Source organism: Schistocerca cancellata, chromosome 2 (genome assembly GCF_023864275.1).
Source record: "Schistocerca cancellata isolate TAMUIC-IGC-003103 chromosome 2, iqSchCanc2.1, whole genome shotgun sequence".
Lineage (NCBI taxonomy): Eukaryota > Metazoa > Arthropoda > Insecta > Orthoptera > Acrididae > Schistocerca > Schistocerca cancellata.
This window is the reverse complement of record NC_064627.1, coordinates 448,073,226-448,096,621: the sequence shown is the minus strand read 5'-3', so window position 1 is coordinate 448,096,621 and position 23,396 is coordinate 448,073,226. Positions and strand designations below refer to the sequence as shown.

Genomic DNA, 23,396 nt, shown 5'->3' with positions numbered 1-23,396 from the left:
CTGAGGATCCCATACACCAAGACCTCCTGAACTATTTTTAGCCAGCTACCCCTCTCTCCTTGTACCCCACAGCCACCACTGTCTCGTCATCACCTCTTACCAGTCCTCAGCCCTCTCTCCTATTTCGATCCAAATCCACCTTTCCTTTTATCCGCAATCTACTGTCCCAGGGCAGGTCCTTTTCCAGTTTTAATGAAAGTGGATAGTGCTCTGTTTTTAGTGTTCAGTGTATCTTTCGTCGTTTTTGGTGTTTAGTGTACTTCAAGTATTTTTCAAGTATCTTTAACTGTGCTATCTGTCCACATTTTTATCACTGTTTTTGAACAATTCATCAAGTCAGCGTTATATTACCTACATTCTCCTCATTATCTTAATTTCATGGTACATATGTCTCCTTGTTTCTTTTTTGTTTTAGCATCTAAGTTAGTCATAAGTTTTACTCGCTGGAGTACAGGTAATTTGTAAAAAAACTCTACATTTATAAAATATAAAGATTTTCATGCTGCTGCATGTACTCATACAAATCATCATGGCATAAATTTTGCAGTATTGAAGTCCGCAACATCGCTCATTGAAGGAAAAAGAAAAAAAACTGCATTCAGTTGTATCGACAGTAGTTTTTTTCTGGAACAAAAACATTCCTCGTCAGGGCAAATCAAGTTCAACTAGGATCTTCTAGAATTTATAGTATTTTTGAGTTGAAGCAGGGGATGAAGTTTTAAGAAATCACTTGGAAATGGGCAGTAAAAATTCCAAATATTGTTGTGTAAGAACCCCAAATGATATTATTTATACTTGTAAAAACATTATTCAAGGTAACAAAGTGGCTACTGCTACTGTTACTGATAGATTCTTAATTTTAACTGATGAAACATTTGATATTGCAGAGATAGAGGAACAACTTCTAGAAATAAAATGTCCTGAACATATTAATGGAGAACTACATATCAGATTTGTACCTATGTCAGACTGTAGTGCAGATGATATATCGAACGAAATTATAGAAACTTGACAAAAGTTTGAAATAACTATGAAGAATTCAGTTGGTTACGAATTTGACAGCTACTATGTGATGGCAGGGAAAGGAGACATACGAGCAAAACTTAGAAAGGACTACCCAAAAGCAATATTCGTTCACAGTTCCTCTCATTGTCTCAATCGAGTGGTGCATGAGTTAAACAAAGTAAACGACATCCACAATGTAGTTGGTGCAATAAAAGCTACAATAACATTTCCTCCAGAAAGTTTGATTGAAAGAGCTACAGTACCAGATATTCCCATGTTGTGTGAAACGTACCCCATGTAAGAAATAATCAACATCCTGATGCAGCAGAGGGAAAACACTGCCTCGGTGCTTAAAGTCGTATTTATAACAGATAAAACTTCTGCAAATGAAATGAACACGGATGTTTCAGTTCCAAGAAAGGCTAGTAAACAAATCCACAGACCAAATCATTCCTTTTGTTCTTTGAATGAGTACTGTAGATGATCGATTTTCATTTCATATGTAGATTTATTACTTTGTAGTCCTGATTTTTGGAAGAACATACAGATATATGTTGTTTATTTAAATTACATCCTCAGCAAATGAAATACTTACAAAAAGAAATTTGGCAAACACGTAACAAATAGTTGAAAGTATTACAGCATTCTGCAGATTTGTTTATATCAGGAACAGCGTGCTCAACGACCGTATTAACGAGAGCCAAGATAGGAGAAAAGCCATCATCGATCGTAAATTTTTATTCTGTTTATCTCAATACAACCTAGTGCACAACTAAACAATCTTCAATACTCAGCACTGAATTAAAATTCGGCAATGTTCTATAGTGAGTAAAAGAGTAAATCCTTACATAAAAAGTGATTAAAATTTGATTTTACTAAGATAATCATTAATTAAGCTCAACAACAACCTCATTGATTATTCTAATGATTGAATCATGAAAGGTCACCCAAAAAAAATCAGCCAAGTATGAATATTAGCTGTAAGCCTTGAGATTTTCATAGAGGCGCACAGTGCAATCCACTTTCATGAATCTATTAAGGGGTCACATTTATTGAAAAACAGCTGACTTCACGCTGAGTAATTTTCAGCTGGACATAAAAAGTGACGCAAACACGTATCATCTGGAAGCAAACAGCCTCAACGTTGTATAAAGAGGCCATCAAACGCCAAGCAGGAGGGGGGGGGGGGGGCAGTTTCAGCAATATTCAAGAGTTCCTGCAGACAGAAGAGATCCAGCAACAGCCGCCTCAGATGAACGAGCCTATAGCATATGCTATGTAAGTTCACCATGGAAACCTGTGAAATGCCACATGTTCTCTTTGAAGAATATGTGATTTGGAAGATGTAACAGACTGCTGATCGAATTTATGGGAAGTGGAACAACCAATCCATCCAGAAGAGATCCAGCAACAGCCGCCTCAGATGAACGAGCCTACAGCATATGCTATGCAAGTTCACCATGGAAACCTGTGAAATGCCACATGCTCTCTTTGAAGAATATGTGATTTGGAAGAGGTAACAAGACTGCTGATCCAATTTATGGAAAGTGGAACAACCAATCCATCCAATATAACACAACAAAACAATGAAGAACTACAATGATTAGCAATAAAAAAATTGGGCTGGTGTGAATAAGACTCATAGTATGAGGGTTCTGTGCAAACTTAATTACGTAGGATCAAGAATCTTGATTTTTGCCCATTGTCAACATTGATACTGGCATAATATAAGTCCCACAAATTTCAAGACTTCCAAGAATGTTTCCATTTTAAGTCACATAACAAATGACAAAGAAATATCTTTCATGTGATCTAATCACAAATGAACACCATTCAGTTTTTTCCTTTATTTTTACTGTTCAACCTTGCTTCTTGCCAAATTTCAAGCCGTCAGGTCAATGAGAAGTAGCCTAAAGGTTTTGACGATCGAGTTTGTTTGTATCAAAATATGAGGGTTAACTAAAAAGTTATGCCTCCACCATCGTAACTCTTCAACAGTTTGCGACATTGGTGTGGCTGGTACTGGCTTGTTCCGTAGCCTCTACCCTACAGCTCCAGTTCGTGGGAAGCCTTAGCATTGCATGGTTGTATTGTTCAGTGTAAAGTATGGAACCCTGTGCAGACGGTCGGTCAGTGCAATTTATGTATTTATGCATTCAATTCTTGACAGCAAAAGGTGTCACCCCAAAGGAAATTCATCAGCAAATGAAAGCAGTTTATAGTGACTGTGTTGATGTGAGTACTGTGTGTCGTTGGGCGAGTAAGTTTAAAGAGGTTGAGGTAGGGACATCTGACCTGCATGACAGACAAAGAGTTGGATGTCCTGTGACAGCAACCACTGAGTTTCACAAGCAAAATGTTCACAGATTGATTCCGGACGATCGTCGCATCACTCAGAGAGAAATTGCAAGCACAGTTTGCATTTCACAAGAACGTGTGGGTCAAATTATTGCTTTGCTTGGCTATTGGAAGAACTGTGATTGCAGAAACAGTGTGTAGACTTCTTCCGTGACAGCTTCAGAAAACTTTTTCATCGTTGGCAGAAATGTATCCAATTTGCTGGTGATGATATGGAAAAGTGAATATTGGTGATTAAAGATCACATTCTAATGATTATTTCTGCATTTGATTTATTAAAATATTCCCATCCAAACCCAATTAACAATGGTGGAGGCATTATTTTTCATTTAACCCTTGTATGTGACGTATAAAAAGGCTGAATCTTTTAATTGCAGTAACTCAGAAGCTTGAGTTTGTTACATCACCAAGGGGCTGTAGGCCTTAGTGCATAAATCTGAACTTGGTACGTCTACCAGTTCCTGTGAAAAAGCATTTTTAGCAAAGTGATACTATAACGGTTCTGTTTTTGCTGACTCAGATAGGGACCCCACTACTTGATCTCATTCCGTAAACAAAGAAATAATCTTTGCATAACTGCAAGGTGACCCAAACAGCCATGAAGTTCTGAAATTTTTTCCTGGAATGTCATTTTATCAGATTTTTATTTGTAGAAACCACTATTCGTAATGGGCATGTTTTCATCAATATAATGAATACCGTATTTACTCGAATCTAAGCCGCACTTTTTTCCAGTTTTTGTAATCCAAAAAACTGACTGCGGCTTAGAATCGAGTGCAAAGCAAGCGGAAGTTCTGAAAAATGTTGGTGGGTGCCGTCACAACTTACTTCTGCCGTCGAATATATGTAGCGCTACACAGGCATGCTTTGTAGGCACAAAGATAAATACTGGTGCCGAAACCTCAGCGTAAAAAAAAAAAAAGAGGTGGAAGACGAGCTTTTTTTTCCTCCGCCCCGAGTTTAGACCGCTGCATTTTCATACATTATCCAACGAAGTAAATACAAATTCCGTATTGTTCATCTTCGAATGTAGCAGCATTTCAATGTACTATGAAAATCCGACTGGCAAGACTGTTTGGGATGTTTGTCAATATGGCCAACTCTACGTTCTGAATTTTTTTCCTATCTGTGAGACGAGCTGGTTGCTAATAGGAACTTTTACAAATTGTGAATCACATGCAGTATTCTCGTCACCATAAGAATAATACGAATATAAACATTTTGCCATGTATTGTTTCATGTTGGCTGCTATCTCATTTAAGTCCTGTCTGCCTAATGAACTACGAAACTAGAGTGAGACAACAGAAAACGCGGAGGAATATACATATCATGTCATGTTTATATTCGTATTATTCTTATGCTTAATAGTGATACAGTCAGAAATGAAGCATGGCAATTGACTAGATTTTTAAATCTACGATGACTCTAATTTCTGTGTAGAATGTAATGTACTAAAGAGGCGCATACGAAGATTTTCAAACGGAGAAAAATTTTCGCTAAACTCTCGTTCAGAACATCTTCTATCATACGATGTCTATTATTTGGTTCTTGTTGATCATTATCAAAGAAAGCAGCAGTGTAAGTAACAACAAATAGCAGTTTCTTGCCATTGTTTCGCTAATGAGACGATTCCTCTCTTTTTTTATTTTATTTTTTTTATTGTAAGCGGCGGTAGCGCGCACAAAAGCAAGCCATGCCACGAGCGGCGACAGGCCGTAAACACACACTATCAGAATGCGACAAACAATGCATGACACAGTACAGTAATGCATTTTCAGCTGAGTGATGTAAACACTTATAACAAAGAAAACTGCGCTTATCAGATCAAAGAAAAAATAAGCAATCAGTTCAAACAAGACGATGCACGTGGAAAAGGAAGGGTACCCGTATAAATATGGACGGAGCGCCTGACGCATAGCAATGGCTACCTGGTAAAGCTTAACTGCTAAGCTAAGCTTACGACTCGAACCTAACTACTGTAGCTGTATTGTCATTCATTCGATCCAAATTGTGTCTCATATTACAATGGACCAACTTTGTTTCGATTTGGAGATGCGGCCTAAAACTTCTCTCTCCCCTTGAATTTCGAGTCTCAAATTTCAGGTGCGGCTTAGATTCGGGAAAATTTATTTCCTTGATTTCGAGTCTCATTTTTCAGGTGCGGCTTAGATTCGAGTGCTGTTGTCTCACTCTAGTTTCGTAGTTTATTAGGCAGACAGGATTTAAATGAGATAGAAGCAAACACGAAAGAATACATGGCAAAATGTTTATAATCGTATTATTCTTATGGTCTTATGGTGAAGAGAATACTGCATGTGATTCACATTTCATCAGGTTCCTATTAGCAACCATCTCTTCTCACAGGTAGGAAAAAATTCAGAACGTAGAGTTGGCCATAGTGACAAAAATCCCAGTCTTGCCAGTCGGATTTTCGTAGTACATTGAAATTCTGCTACATTCGAAGATGAACAATACGGAATTTGTATTTACTTCGTTGGATAACGTATGAAAATGCAGTGGTTGAAACTCGGGCGGAGAAAAAAAGCTCGTCTTGCAATTTCTTTTTTAATTTTATTTACTGACGCTGAGGTTTTGGCGCCAGTATTTATCTTTGTGCCTACATAGGATGCCTGTGTAGCGCTACATATACAGGGTGTTTCAAAAATGACCGGTATATTTGAAACAGCAATAAAAACTAAATGAGCAGCGATAGAAATACACTGTTTGTTGCAATATGCTTTTCAGGCAGACAAACTTTCGAAATTACAGTAGTTACAATTTTCAACAACAGATGGCGCTGCGGTCTGGGAAACTCTATAGTACGATATTTTCCACATATCCACCATGCGTAGCAATAATATGGCGTAGTCTCTGAATGAAATTACCCGAAACCTTTGACAACGTGTCTGGCGGAATGGCTTCACATGCAGATGAGATGTACTGCTTCAGCTGTTCAATTGTTTCTGGATTCTGGCGGTACACCTGGTCTTTCAAGTGTCCCCACAGAAAGAAGTCACAGGGGTTCATGTCTGGCGAATAGGGAGGCCAATCCACGCCACCTCCTGTATGTTTCGGATAGCCCAAAGCAGTCACACGATCATCAAAATATTCATTCAGGAAATTAAAGATGTCGGCCGTGCGATGTGGCCGGGCACCATCTTGCATAAACCTCGAGGTGTTCGCAGTGTCATCTAAGGCAGTTTGTACCGCCACAAATTCACGAAGAATGTCCAGATAGCGTGATGCAGTAATCGTTTCGGATCTGAAAAATGGGCCAATGATTCCTTTGGAAGAAATGGCGGCCCAGACCAGTACTTTTTGAGGATGCAGGGACGATGGGACTGCAACATGGGGCTTTTCGGTTCCCCATATGCGCCAGTTCTGTTTATTGACGAAGCCGTCCAGGTAAAAATAAGCTTCGTCAGTAAACCAAATGCTGCCCACATGCATATCGCCGTCATCAATCCTGTGCACTATATTGTTAGCGAATGTCTCTCGTGCAGCAATGGTAGCGGTGCTGAGGGGTTGCCGCGTTTGAATTTTGTATGGATAGAGGTGTAAACTCTGGCACATGAGACGATACGTGGACGTTGGCGTCATTTGGACCGCAGCTGCAACACGGCAAACGGAAACCCGAGGCCGCTGTTGGATCACCTGCTGCACTAGCTGCGCGTTGCCCTCTGTGGTTGCCGTACGCGGTCGCCCTACCTTTCCAGCACGTTCATCCGTCACGTTCCCAGTCCGTTGAAATTTTTCAAACAGATCCTTTATTGTATCGCTTTTCGGTCCTTTGGTTACATTAAACCTCCGTTGAAAACTTCGTCTTGTTGCAACAACACTGTGTTCTAGGCAGTGGAATTCCAACACCAGAAAAATCCTCTGTTCTAAGGAATAAACCATGTTGTCTACAGCACACTTGCACGTTGTGAACAGCACACGCTTACAGCAGAAAGACGACGCACAGAATGGCGCACCCACAGACTGCGTTGTCTTCTATATCTTTCACATCACTTGCAGCGCCATCTGTTGTTGAAAATTGTAACTACTGTAATTTCGAAAGTTTGTCCGCCTGAAAATGTACTGTTATCCCAAGCATAGTGCAACAATGGTGTATTTCTATCGCTGCTCGTGAGAATGCCAGTTTTCTTTCTTCTGATAATGACGTCCTCTTGAGTAGTCCCCGCCCGTAGATCCGAATGGGGGACTATTTTACCTCAGGAATATTTTACCCAAGAGGACGCCATCATCATTTAACCATACAGTAAAGCTGCATGCCCTCAGGAAAAATTACGGCTGTAGTTTCCCCTTGCTTTCAGCCGTTTGCAGTACCAGCACAGCAAGGCTGTTTTGGTTTGTGTTACAAGGCCACATCAGTCAATTATCCAGACTGTTGCCCCTGCAACTATTGAAAATGCAGCTTCCCCTCTTTAGCAACCACGCATTTGTCTGGCCTCTCAACAGATACCCCTCCGTTGTGGTTGCACCTACGGTACGGCTATCTGTATCGCTGAGGCACGCAAGCCTCCCCACCAATGGCAATGTCCATGGTTCACAAATTATAGGCTCAGTAATGAAAATGGACAGACTTTGATGGACTTGGGCAAAGAGCACAATATTCACCTAATCTTTGATGCTAAGGATCAGAACACTTTATAATCTGGAACATAGAAAACAAATCACAATCCTGATCTTCGGTTTCTCTCATTCTTACACAATCAATACCACCCAATGTTTCTTGAATCTGGAATTAGTTTTGCTTTAGTAAGCTTATTTCCTAGTCGATGATGGAATTTTCGAAAGTGTGAATGGAAAAATAAATTTGGATAAACATGTACACTGGATCTCATAAGCAAGTCCATACTACAAACAGTTTGTTGAAGCCACAACTAGTACAGCAAAGAAGTGAATTACAAGAGGTTACTGCAAGGTATCTATTCTTGGCTGGATAGAAGTGTGGAAAAACCTACACAAAAGTGAAAGTAACAATTGTGAAACAGTAGACAAGTTGATGAGTATCATCGACACGGCTAATGTATAAAGTGGACTGAACCTACTGAATACCTAATCTTCCATACATCAGTTAGGAAAGCTTACTCTTAACTCAGAAAAGTAAGAGGTGGCACCCCCCCCCCCCCCCTACCTTGGATGAAAAGTACTCACACAAAACATCAACACACAGCTTAAACATTCTATGCATCTTATATCTGATGCAATAAGACCTACACCTACTTTGTCACTATCTGTTTTAGCCAAATATCATTTTCTTCCCAGTTCCCAGCCATAAGGTACACTTGTACAAGAGTACATAAAGCTACAGAAATGTCATCACCTCCCTGCTCATGCAGACACCCACCCCCCCCCCCCCCCCCGGTAAAGGGAGGCTTCACTCCCATCACCCACCCCTATAAACTGCATGAATTATAACTGGCAGCAGCTTTAATACTAATAAGTGCTGGAGAGACATATGATAGATTATTGCTAGGACAGCAGAATGTTTACTGACCAAGGCATTCAGCTCTTAAGTGTCACCCAAGATCTGTTTGCTTCATAACCAAATAAGAATCAACACTAGCAGGTATACCAATTCTCTGCAAAAGTGGAAGAAAAAAACTTCTCCATGTTGTGACAGTGGCACTGGAAAGCACAATGTCCACTATGTAGTTCAAGGGCTTTCCTTGGAAATCCAACAGATAGAGGGATCAATAGGTAAAATTCATTGCCTGGATATTATTTTGCAATTTTAAATAATTGTAGATATTAGTTTTTAGTTATGTAGCTACATGATACACAATATAAATAAATTTTACAATCTAAGTTGTAAAGCTTACAGCGAAAGAGATAGCACGATCAATGATTCAAAAAGTTCCCATTTTTTGATAAAAATGCTATAGAAGAACTAATCACAGTGTTGATATGTTACTCAAATACTATGATGAATGGAAATTTGATAAGAATTGTAGGTAAAAAAAAGTGCAAATTATGGACAATCTTTTTGACAAGTCTCAAAAATGATTTAAAACAGGTGAAAAAAGAAGATAACAATTTTCTACCGCTTCAGTGTCAAAAAGGGCAACCAGCCTCTGGCGTAGATCAAAATGGAATGTTTTGACACTTGTGACTTGGGGAATCAAAAAATTTCAATCAGTGAGCAGTGATGCTGCTAATGCAGCAGAAAGCCAGCTGTTATTGTTCAGCAAAAATTACAGAGTACATTTCCGGGGCACCCCAATATCTTAGTGATAAGAGCAAAATCATGGATGTTTAGTAAACACTGGAAAATATGAGTTACAACCAACAAAATTCATACATTTTATTGTGACGAGACAGCAAGCAACACAGGTTCATTGAAAGTGGTTTCATCATGACCTTGCAATCACTTTGCTTCTTTCAAGATATTTCAGTTCTCTCATATGCAGAACTCTTTCCTTGAATGGATGTGGGAGCCAGACTTTCTGTCACTGAAAGGAATTAAAATAGGTCACCACAATTTCCTATTCATGGGTCAAATGAAAACCTATTAAATATTTTTCTGGAAATCAGGAAGGATGTCAGGAGGGGTGGGGGAGGAACATTTACAGCAATACTGATACTTAGTTCTTGACACTGTGACTACTTCCATTCGGTGATGTTTCAACAGCACTTCAAGTAGGTACAGTGCAACTTGTGCTGCAAGCAAAAGAAAGTGGAGTGGAGTGCAAGTGAAATGGTACAGTCTGGACCATGAAAATTATTTCTCTTCCTATAAAAACAATGAATTCTTGTATTTGGTAACTACTGAAACAGAAACTATCTGCAGGAGGATATTTTCTATCAGCAACAACTTACTCAACAAGGACCTGTCAATATAGAGGTTATGAAAGTAGAAGTGAAAAAATTCAAAAGACAAAAGTTGGATGCAGAAAGAGGTATCAAACTTGTCCAGTATTTCAATATTATTTTCATAAAACCTGGAACAGAAACAATTTGATTAAAAGATTCCTGAAGATAATAAAAATAGCCAGCTGTTAACAAATTACTTCTTAGAGGGAAAAAAGTTCAATGTTCACTCATGTCGTGTTTTTCTTAAATAGAAGTTTTAAACAAAAACTCATTTATCTTACAGAAGTTGTGTGTATTATTAACAATGTAACTTTTCTTAAATTTTTATGTTTTAAGGAAATTTTCAGCATGTTTGGCTCATTTTGTTTTAAGCCAAGTGCTGAGGTGACGATGTGACCCTACAAATTTACTTTGAGAATAAAAAGGAAAATGGATGAGAATGGTATGAGTATATCACAAATGAATGAAATGAATGGTTGCACATATCCTATTTTCCGACTTCAACTCTTTTTGGTGTGTCTTAGCAGTCATTAGATTGATAGCTACAAGCTACCCTCTAACAACAACCTATTCTACAACATGAAAAACCAGCCATCATCGAGCCACCCTCTAATGACAACCTATTCTATAACATGAAAAACTTGCTATCTTCACAATGTTTTGCAAATAAGGGGCAGCTTCATATAACCATGACTAAGATGTCTTACAGTACCAGTATTCAATGACGAAATTGTACACAAGAGGCTTGTCCACTGCTAGAAATGCTCAATACCTAAGGAAATTAAGAGAGTGGTTAAGGTTGTAGATTTCATGTACACTGGGAAGTTGTTTCACATGTTTTCTTCATAACTATGAGGAAGTTACGTTCCAAATTCCTCTCAAACTTCACACGCAAGAGAAAGAGGAATGAAAATAAGGGTTTAACATTTTATCAATGAAGCCATAAGGGCTGAGCAAAAACTGGGATTGGACAATACTAGTGAAACAAACTTCACTCTGTTCTTCCGGCTTCTTCTATCTAACCCCTTTTGGTGCACTCTGCATTTTACCCTGAGGGTGCTTACCAAATGCTGGTGCTTCTACTGAGAGTGTGTGTTGTGACGGATATGAAATACTTACTCAACTTTAAGAAAACTATTAGATGAAAAAAATCTGATTTCTGCAAATCTTACAGTCTGAGATCTTCACTTGATAAAGAGCTGAATTTATTTTCATTATACATCATACTTACTGTGCTATATCAAACTCAGTAAAACAATGCATGAAATTTTAAAGAATTTGTAGACGTAAAAAACGCACTGTGTAAACTTTGTGTATGGTTGATTTTAGTTCATACATTTGAGTGAATGAAATGTAGATAAGATACCAAAATTTTATATATTATAAAGAGCAGAACAACATTTCATTTTGTTTTCAAGTTACTGATATTTAAATCCAAAGGACAGTCGCATGCGACAAGCCCATTTTTGTGTTAACACATCGTGAATCACATGGTCAAAACAATAGTCTTATTTCATAAATGATTCAAGACATTGCAACAAGGCTTTTTGCAAATGATAGTATGCAAAGAGACACATATGTTACTCATCCACAGCAGTGAGAGGTTGGCAGCTTAGCATGCATACAGACATCAATAGCACAGTAGGGAAACCTAAGTGGTGTGTTCACACATGTCCACAGCACCCGCGGAATGGCAAAGCACAACATTTATAAACATGCCAGCTCCTCACAAATTCAAATCTGGTGCCTAAATTGCTGTCACATCAGTCAGTTACATATAATGAAATGAGCCCTTCTGTAACTTGCCCAGCCATGCCTACCTCCTTTCTCCAGCATAATTGGTATGACACTCTCCAGTTCTTTAGGGTAAATAGTAAGGGTGTAAGAATCATCACCCTGAAGGTTGGGTGCACCACTGATGTGCTTTGTGAGGCATGAAACTGTGAGTAACGTTGTTCAGCAACAAGACAGGCTAATGAGTGAACCACAATGCAAACTGGACTTTACAAGCAGTCATAAAAACGCCAACTATACAAAAATTGCTAATGACTAGGACATATGTTGCACTACAGTAATTTGTGAGAATTTTTGCTTACACATTTTCCCAAATCAAAATTCAGTTTCATATCTATGTCATAAGTTCAAAAAAATGAAAAGCAGTTTTGAACATTTTACATACATGTGATGTACAAGCAGCTAAGTCACAATTTAGTTTTCGGAAACGAGTTTCAAGCCAGAGTTATTGAAAACAGTTTCAACAGGACTATTACAATGGAGCTAAATCTGGGGCAAAACATCAAAATGTTTTATACTTTTTCCATGTTCCACCATAACAGAATGAAAAAAAGAGAGAATCATCAAAGTTGACCTACTGTATAGGACACAATCAAACAATAAAACAGCTACTCAGTTTCTGACGAGTAACTCAACACTTGCTGACAAAGTAAGCAACTTTGATATATCATCTTGGTTTTAGGGTCATGTCACACAATTCTTTGTGCAATGAAGTGACTCAGCTTTTGAGATACCTGTCTCTTGAATGTCCTCATGAAAATGAATCTTATGCAAGTAATGTCTGGTATTGTGTACTGGTTATGTAACATGAATAAAGAGAATTCATATCATTGACAAATAACATCCTACTACAGAGTGTTGTAAAAAGAGCAGGGCACAATTTTAACATATTATAAACATGATATTTCATTTATGATGGTGACGCCCTTGACAGATAAAATTATTTTAAAAATGGGCTACTTTCCAGTACAATATCTGGAACTGCAACCTCCAATACTTCATTTTTTCCATACCCAGTGCTCACAGCTCTTTCTGATCCTTTCTCTTATGTGCTTCCATTAGCCATACCATTACACTCAACTTTACAAATAAATAAGACTACCACTGGAAATCATACTCGTTCACACCATGACAAAAATATTCACGAGTATTGAATTTTTTTTTATAATTTCATCTACTACTAATATAAGTTCTTTTGTAGGTATAGCACTGATCAACAAAATTATATTTTTACATTAATTTGGCATAACATCAATTTAAAGATATTTAAATTACACATCACAAAAATTCCAAAAATGGCTTTACTGTACGTATTACACACCTCTACATAAAGAGCTTAACACTCTCAGGTTTGTACATAATATATTCTCTATGTAAATTTCACACCTAATTATATTAATTTTGTCAGCGTTCAATTGAGCTTGCAATGATGTACAATTTTTTTAAAGTGGTTTCCTCAAACCTACAACAGTACATTACGAACAAACATCAGGTGACACTATGAGACCCCTTAAAAACGGTACCAGGAGTAAAACAGCTATTATTTCTGCATAACTCCCAAACAATTCACACAAAAGGTTTATCGCTGAACAGACAGCTTCAAAATTTAAGTTTATTGTGCTCTCCGGCTTTACTGCTTTAAGTTTTTTTCACTATGTCAAGAATTTTCACAGATTATTTAATAGAATATTGTAAGACATCAAATTTTAGTTTCAAATTTCAATAATACAGATAAATCAGTTGACTTTCAACTCTCAGTATGTATTCTTGATTAACAAGAACTGTTATCTGCAGCTCCCCCCAGAATAGTTTTAGCATGTTTCATGGTCTTTAATTTGAACAATTTCAACAACACTTTTCTGTAGAGAAGCTTTCATGTAAGTTTTCAGGCAAACACAAGGATTGAGTAATAAAGGGTGGCAATGTTCACACCTCATAATCTTTATTTACCTGTCACTTTCTGAAAAAAGTACAATAATACTTCTACAAAGAAAATAATGAGACAGATTTAAATGCAATATATAAAGAGGAAAAGGAGCTTAACCAATTTCTGTCCCTCTTGTCAGCACAATATCTATGCAGTGGACTAATTTATTTTATCGCATGACGCTGATTTGCAGTCACAGGTCACTGCTTTTTATTTCCACCATTAGCATAGAAAGATGTTTCGTTTGTAAATCAAATACAAGCAGACACAACAGTGACACGAATAAATATAAATAACCCTAAATTATAACATCACAAATCAACCGTGTCTTGTACACACATAACAATTTAATACATTGTAAGACAAAATGCAGACAAAACATGCATCATAACACCTCAATTGCGACTATCACAGGTACAAAGTACTCATACGGTTCCAACTTCCACACTTTGTTACCTCTCAACAGCAACTAACTTCTCATAAACATGTTCATGAAAATTACATGGAAGGTTTTCTCACAATTAAAGCTCTCTGTTCACACCACACTCGTGCACTCACACTTAAATAATTCGGCTACTCCACAAAACTGATAATAAGATAAAATTTTTTTTTACAACATGAAGTCATGTAGTCAACTGGAAATGAAATTCCACAGCGTACAATTAGATGTACCTGTGACGTCACGATTTATTCATGCAATGTCAACTTGATATTTTAGTTTTGAGGAAACTGCAGTGAAAAATCAGAATTACACTGAGATCACTATTCTGGCAACAGGGATGGAAGCCATCAGAACCAAGAAACAGGAAAAATTTAGATTTTATCCAAAATTAACATATATCTTAATGTACACAAATTTCCACCATAAAAAAACACATACGTAAATCTCAGAAGCTGTTTAAAATGAGTAAATAAAACGCATACTACAACAGGAAGGTTAAGAGGAGAAAATGGTGGTGTTAATACTGAGAATTGGGGAGAGGGGGAGGGAAGAAACAGCAGCAGCATCATCATCATCGAAGAAGAGCAGAAAGTCGCGGAGCAAAGAGCAGAAAGTCGCGGAGCAAAGAGCAGAAAGTCGCGGAGCAAAGAGCAGAAAGTCGCGGAGCAAAGAGCAGAAAGTCGCGGAGCAAAGAGCAGAAAGTCGCGGAGCAAAGAGCAGAAAGTCGCGGAGCAAAGAGCAGAAAGTCGCGGAGCAAAGAGCAGAAAGTCGCGGAGCAAAGAGCAGAAAGTCGCGGAGCAAAGAGCAGAAAGTCGCGGAGCAAAGAGCAGAAAGTCGCAGGAAGAATTAGTTTTACTGTGCATGAATTTTGAAATGAAAAACCCTACTTCAATGCAATAAGAAATTTTACAATGCCAGTTTGTATAATTTACAATATTTTTATGTAATGGACGACAATGTATGGAAACTAAATAACAGATGTGATAATTGCAAAAGAGTAATGCGAACGGTGCTACAGGAAAGTGCTGAAAGAGTTAAGCCGCAAGTGTTTGTTAAGAAGTAGAAATCTTGGTTCTGATGAATTATGCATTCGGAAAATAGTAATAAATATGGGAGTATGCATCTAATTTTTATTAAGTTTCCAAGAAATGTTTCTAAGCAATAAATGGGACACAGTCACTTAGTAACAATAACTTATTTATAAATTTATCTCTGTAACTGCAACACAGCAAATTGTTGACAATACAGCATTACACATTTAATGATGTCTGCAATGTCTAATATTGGGAACAAGTTTAGCAGAAAATCACCCCAATTAAAATAACCACTTAATCCTGCGAGAGGTATCTGTTCTACAGGTAGTGACATAAACAAGAACAAGCATCATGAACTACATATCTCATTTTATGATCAACTGACAAGACAGCAGGACTGAGCCTTTCAAAATACTTCTTATAAGTATCTCCAGAACTAGCTTGTTACCACAGTATTACTACATCAAAAGGATCCCTCTTAATGACTTTACACTATGTGGGAGCTCACCACTATCAGAATAAATCTTATTTTAACACTATTCAGAATTTAATAGCCCTGAGAACATTTCCAACAGCTCAGAACTTAATTTAATGAAGACATTCACAACTGAATCATATTTAAAATACAGCCCGTGGAATGTTTTTACAACAGTTATAAGAAACCAGATTATTTGCAAAACATTACAAATATAGAGTAACAATATGATACTGCTATAGCCCATGTTGAGAATTTTGAATTAACTTAACAAGAAAATACAGTATATAAATTTTGATTATTATTTAGCAGTAATGACATATACAGAGACAGAAAACGAAAAAAGTCATTGTTAGAACTTTAAAAACGAGATAAAATGGCGACAGATTAAAACCTCTTTACCACGCTTCCAGCTTAAAAATGTTACAGTTGCTAGTCAACAAAAAGACTAATAAAATATTACCTTTAAAAAAAATACTGTATCTAAAACTAAGCAAGTCTCATAATGCAGTGTTAAAAATTAATACTGCAAGTGCGAGAAGCTCCTTTACAAATGTTATTTGTAGAACAATGCTTTTAATTAATCTCCAATATCTGTTCTGAACAATCAATTGAATTACTGACGATAGTTTTAAAATAGAGGTACTAATACAATCAATAATCTACTTACATGCTCAATCACTGAAGAACACAGTCAGAAAAGTAAATTGCTCAAATAATTGTATAATTAATTTTAATATAATTAGTACATTGAACACCCTGGTCAAACACCACTTCAAGAACAGATACCTTTCACTATTTGAAATTCAACTCTGAGAAGTATCATTCATATCAAGTTGTAAATGATAACACTACTCCTTCAGACAAATTTAAAGTTTCACAACAGCGTAATTCATTTCCATAAATGCAAAATAAATAGCAGGGAAACTAAAAATTGTCACATGGTACTTCATTTGTTTTCATTATTTTGAAACTTATATGTACTGCTGAAGTGAGCAGACATTACATTTAACAGTTTGATCAAAATTCCGTTTGCACAACAGCAAAATCATATTTAAAGTCTGTCTTCCGGTGAAACTACAATTCATGCTGATATATATACACGCACACACAATTGGATTATAGGCAACAATATTTTCTCAACAGGCAATTTAACACTGTAGCAAGTAAACCACCTTTAATATGCCTAACTTGTCCCCAAAGCAATTTTTTATGTCCACTTTCATGTTTTTACTCGTCAAAGGAGTTTTTAAAAAAATATTGTGCTATTATCAAGAGTATCTTAAGCCAGATATCTATAGTAATTTTCTAAACACTATGCCTGACAAGTTGCATACACTCCACTAAATTACAATTTACACTGAAGTTTTTAACATCAACTAATTAATGAATTAAGGTTTTTTCCATTGACACTGAGCAACAAATGAATAACACCAATGCTCACAGTTTAATATAGATTAATTGAAGTGCAACAGCCCCCTTTTTGCCTTTATAGTTTCACGTAATTTTTCCGAAGTGTTCAACTCTTTTTTAAAAATCTCTTTACCAACATGTTCCTGGGTTACAATCATTAGTGGTATACAACAAAAGCATCATTGCAACCAAGTTCGCATTTCCCCCACTACATTTACAAAACTTTAATAAGTTGCAATAGTCACAGCACCCAGTACTGGAAAGAAATCTTAAGTTGCCTAAAGAATGAATGAACAAGATGGATGTACATTTCCTCTGTCTAAATACGTTTATACGGTCCAGTTCTCACATGCCACCAACCTTAAACGTATGAAATGAAGTTTAAAGTGAAAATCCAAGTATTTAACTATACCAGAATTCTGATAATATCAGAAGTATTTATTATAATTTGCTTTCACGTGTAATTCATGCTCTACAATACAAGTCGCTTATTTCACAGAAGCATGTTTAACTCCACACATTCAGGGGGGGGGAACTGAGATGCCTACTATAGGCTACATACAACATTGTTTGAACAATCCACATTTGGTTATTATGTGCAAGTGAACATACATATGACACAGATATCAAACGGCAGGATTTCAGGCAATGGGAACTAACAATAATTGAACATCAAGTGGAAAGCTCTATCAAGAATAAGGCTGAATTTTTTTAAAAAAATGAGTTGTGATTTGCAAAAACTTGTAATGGAAATCTATTCCACTGACTACAATACAATAACCAAGAACTTTACCACAGAGATTCACTATGGCCTTATAACAGACACACTTCAGTCACTTCTGCGAACTCTACACATATTGCACAAATAACACAAGTAAATATGTAGTTAATTAGGAATATTTATATATTAAAGCTCATATTATAGGTGGTCTCACTTATGAAAAATAAAATTTCATGGGTTCCCATGGTAACTTTTAGAAGTACACGAGTACACCACGAATCCCAACAGTTCATCTTAGTGAGTCTTCTTATGCGAGACAAATGCTACTTTTTAAAATTAATTTGTTTCCTGCTGATAAAAAGAAATATCAAATAGAATGACCCACGATGGAATTAAAACATTCTCCCTCATTTAATCAATTTCGCCATACTGACATACCCTCATAGAATTCTGGCAGGTAGGGGCTGCTGCTGTTAAAAACACACCACTATCTTTGTTTTCATTGAAGCAATAAAGACACTATTATCGAAATAAAACTATTTAACTGTGCTATTCTGAATTTTTTTCTTTTTGTTATTATGTCCCAGTGGAACAAATAAAACAAGTTCTATCCACTGATAATGCAGGAAAGAGACACTAAATATTCTGATGTTAAGTTAAGAGCAAGATCAAAACATCAAAAATAACAAAACAGACAGGGCAGAACTAGATTTTTCAAACATCATACTTTTTTAAAGATACATGTATATGAATTTTCTTCTCTGAACAGGACAAGAGCCAAAGAAATATTATAAAAAGGATTTTATTGTAATGTCTTCATGGTTCCAGACAAGCTTAAAGAGAACCCGACCCTTAATACATTGAATACCGACAATGCAGATGGGACACTGTGCATCACGTTAATTCCACCAGTCTGGGTTGTTGCTACCTCCTCCTCCACCTCCATTGCTGCTGCTGTTTGAATAAGTGTTTCCATAACCACCACCGCCACTGCTGTAGTAGCCTGTGAACAAGAGTTAATGTAATAAATAAATGGTAATGAATTGAAGTAATTTTCTATTTCTATACCTCTGAGCTTAATTTATTTACTGCAACACATTTATCACAGCGTACTTATGTTGGCTACAATCACAGGCCCACAATATTTCCACTATCAAAGAATCTCTGTACAGTGATTGTCAACTCTTCAGCTTGTTTTATTTATCAGCCACCTTATAGAATTTTAAATCTCACTTTTCCAGTTTAACTCTGAAGTGCTTGCTTTACAGTGCCAAACCGGAAGACTGAGTTCGACACACTGTTCGTTGCTGTACTGAAATAAAATTGAACTGTATAAAAACCAACTGAAGACCACCCCTCCCCAAAAATTCTTCTGCACTATATATATTCCAGCACCAATAATTCTTATTAAAAATTCTGATTTCAAACTGTGTAAAAATTATGGTTATTTATTAAATGTAAACAGCATGTTTATGTTTGAAGTTTGTCTTATTTTTTAATTAGTGTATTGTTTTCCCTCTAAACCACTGAATGCAGCTTTGAATGAGGATACAAGTTACTGTATGGGGTGGTCACAACATTTTGGGAGACTGCACTTGTGTGTGTGTGTGTGTGTGTGTGTGTGTGTGTGTGTGTGTGTGTGTGTGTGTGTGTGTGTGTCACTAAATTGGTGGTTGGTGGTGTAATCCAAGAACAACCAATCTTAAAAAAATCTTATTTGTCTGAATAAAGCATTTAAATTTACAGAAAGCTTTCAATGACATTAATATAGTCCATATTTTATTCTGCGGTCATATTTGATACTAATAAATATGTTGAATGCTTTTTTGTGATAAGGTCCCCTAGCATTTTTTTAAATAAATTTTTTTTCTGGCATTGGTTGTATTTTTAAAAAATTAGTTTCTGTGACTTTTAGGTATTAATGAATGTCATAAAGCACTCAGTTACAAAATGTATCTATATTTGCTCTTTTCGGCAATAAAATCAAATCAGGTGCCTGTATAATTAAAATTTGTGCATGTTCCATACTTTACTCTTATTTCCAAATGCTGATACAAAGAGAAATAATACTAGATAATAAAAAATGCTGTATGTTACATTATTTTAAGGCATTCCATGTGTATTAGTCTATAATGGAGAAAAACTGAACTACTATTCAAAACATAAAAGTGTAATTTCCACACTAACACTGTTCGTACTATACACAGTTTCATGGATGGCAGCTTCTGGTCCTACTCTATGAATGTATAACAACTGTAGGTCTTATAACTTCTCAGTAGATAATCTTATAGATGGCTTTGTGGATGGGTTGCCACTCATTATTCACTGGATGTTTGCCTCTTCTTGTTAGATTTTATATCTTCGACACCTCTTGCAGACTGAAAGAAGATACTATATGTTCCCTGGTGAATTACGCTTGTTTTGTAACCATTTTACCTTGAGTCAAGGAGCTGCCTCTGCAAATTTTCTTTTTATCTATTAACATAACAATGACATATTTAACTGAAATTAAGAATTTTTTGGGATAGCTGCATTAATGGAATTGGTCTCCATGTGGTTGTGACCAGATTCGAGGAACTTACAACCTCCAACTTATTACTAAAATATTTTTCCTCGTGAAATATAGTCACAAGCATGACAAATTAATATTCTTCACCTGACCACTGAAGAAGTCACTCAACATGTTGATCTCTACACTATAATGATAGCATATGCTTGTGAATACAAGAAGTTATAGTTAAATTGTCATGTTATGGAGCATCTTGAGGAAGAATGTTTATGTCTAGCATCATGTCATACCAATCTAAGACTCTGCACTTTGTACGGATTAACCTATTTTTCGTGGAAGTAACAATGATTCGTGAATGCCCATTATAGAGACCATAGTTTTCAAAAGCGGTGTTTATTTGTATAAATGACTGAAAATTAAATTAAATCTGCTATAATACAATGCAGTGAACTGAAGGAGCTTTCTATTGGAGTCACTGTCATCAGATTGTGCTTATCATTAAGGCATTGACCTTCCCACTTTTGCAAACACTGAGAACCTATAATACAGGTGGTTGTGACAACACACTGACAACAAACATCTTGCTTACCGTGCTAATGCTACCTTACAAGATCAATAATTTTGTATATAGTCTGTGTTTTCTCCTTTGTTCCAAGGCTGACTTTGAGCAGGAATACAATGCACTTTCTCCCATAATCTGTATAAAAATCTATGTTAAAGGTAATGATCATGTCAAAGAAAACTTAATGTGGGAATTGTTTTAACACGGTATCGTCAATGACAGAAAAGCTTTGTACTAAAAGAATAGGTCTGGTTTTGCTGTACTTCATTTCCTCCCGGCCAGCAGCAATGGTTTGATCCCACAAATGACACTAAGCAAATTCGTGCTTGTTAGTTACATAGTACACAGATACTTCACAGATCGTCTACTGATTATAGCTTGATTCTGCTCAATGTAAATGATCTTTCTTTTCTCCTTCCATATTAATTCTTTTTTCTTCATTATTAGTTTTTTTTAAGCTGAAGTTCATATTTGTTACATGTCCCAAATGTAATGTTCTCAGGCCTACAAATCTGAAAATTTTCATCAAATATTTTGCTACAAATAGCATCAGATTCATAATGTTAATACAGTTTTTCACAATCAATACATCTTAGATTCAAATATGTCAAAATTTAAGTAGTGTACTTTCTCTATGCGACCTTGAGTAATGACTACAGTAAGCTGGAAACATGGTTATGTGATCCGTAATTCTTGGTTTTGCCTCTTTTGGCATATATTTTTGTTTCCCATATCTTTCTATACTATCTTCATGAGTAATGTCACAATTACTAGTATGTTTCTTTTCAACAATGACCCAAACTCTTTTTGCAAAAAAGTATTTCCTTGAAAAGCAGCATCTGCAGCATTCCTTCTCTTAAGCAAACAGTCTTCTTAGTGTGCTCCTGTACATGTTATTTGTTGATTTTGTAATCCACTCAGTAGTTTGTAAAATTCCACAAAAAATATTTTCCCGTCCTCATTCATAAAATTCCTCAATTTTATTTATTTACACGTCATGTTCCATAGGGCCAAATTGAGGAGCAAATCTCCAAAGTCATGTAATGTGTCAGTACATGAAATTACTGACATAAAGGTAATAACAGACAAAAATAAAATGTTTATGAACCCAAAAAAGTCAAATCATAAGTTTAAGTAAATGCAGTTAACAATATAACATAAGAAACAGCCTAAGTTTTCAAGGGACTCCTCAACAGAATAGAAGGAGTGGCCCATGAGGAAACTCTTCAGTTTCAACTTTAAAGTGTGTGGATTACTGCTAAGATGTTTGAAATCTTGTGATAGCTTATTGAAAATGGACAGAGCAGTATACTGCACACCTTTACACCTTTCTGCACAAGAGTTGAAGAGAGCCGAGAGAGAGAGAGAGAGAGAGAGAGAGAGAGAAGAGAGAGAAGAGAGAGGGGTTGTTAATGTTAAACTACCCAGTCTAGTGAACAAGAGGTTCACAAGATGTTCGCGAACTTTAACCACTTACTGCCCGTATCACCCGTTTCTGAGCCAAAAATATCCTTTTAGAATGGGAAGTTACCTCAAAATATAATACCATATGACATAAGCGAATGAAAATAAGCAAAGAAGACTAATTTTCATGTCGAACCATCACTTACTTCAGATACCGTTCGAATAAGTCTTTGAACAATATCCTGAATGTGGGCTTTCCACAACAGCTTACTATATCTGAACACCTAGAAATTTGAACTGTTCAGTTTCACTAATCATATGCCCATTCTATGAAATTAAAACATCAGGTTTTGTTGAATTGTGTGTTAGAAACTGTAAAAACTGAGTCTTACTGTGATTTAGCGTTTATTTTCTACAAGTCATGAACTGCGCTGTTTGAAACCGACCCAATGTTGCACACAACATCCTTTACTGGTAGTGTCATCAGCAAACAAATATGTTAGAGTTACCCATAATACTAGAGGGCATATCATTTATATAAATAAGGAACAGGAATGGCTGCAACACTGATCCCTGGGGCACCCCAATTTGACTGTATCCCACTCCAACCACACATCACAGCCATTCTCAACACTGTGAATAATGGTCTTTTGCTGTCTTTTGTTAAAGTAAGAGGTGAACCAATTGTGAGCTACTCCCGTACTCCATAATGGTCCAACTTCTGGAGCAATATTTTGTGATCAACACAATCAAATGCCTTAGTTAAATAAAAAAATCTGCCCAGCATTTGAGACCATTTTACACTGTTGTTTCAATTTTTTGCACGGCTGTTTACTCCCTGTTCTCTAAATGTATTACTTCCCTGGGATCCTGGCTGTTTTACAAATGTTATGAGCCCATTTTGCTAGGTCAGATGGTCTTTTTCTTCTGCAC

General features: G+C 36.5%; 1 protein-coding gene across 1 annotated transcript in view; it reads right to left on the bottom strand.

The window, feature by feature from the left end:
* Positions 1 to 13,896: 13,896 nt before the first annotated feature.
* LOC126161939 (ATP-dependent RNA helicase DDX3X) overlaps positions 13,897 to 23,396 on the bottom strand; it is a 171,368-nt gene continuing 161,868 nt past the window's right edge. The window contains exon 14 of the mRNA XM_049918114.1: positions 13,897 to 18,991. Coding sequence (XP_049774071.1) covers positions 18,888 to 18,991 — 104 coding nt within the window. The 3' untranslated portion in view covers positions 13,897 to 18,887. The remainder of the gene's footprint in view (positions 18,992 to 23,396) is intronic.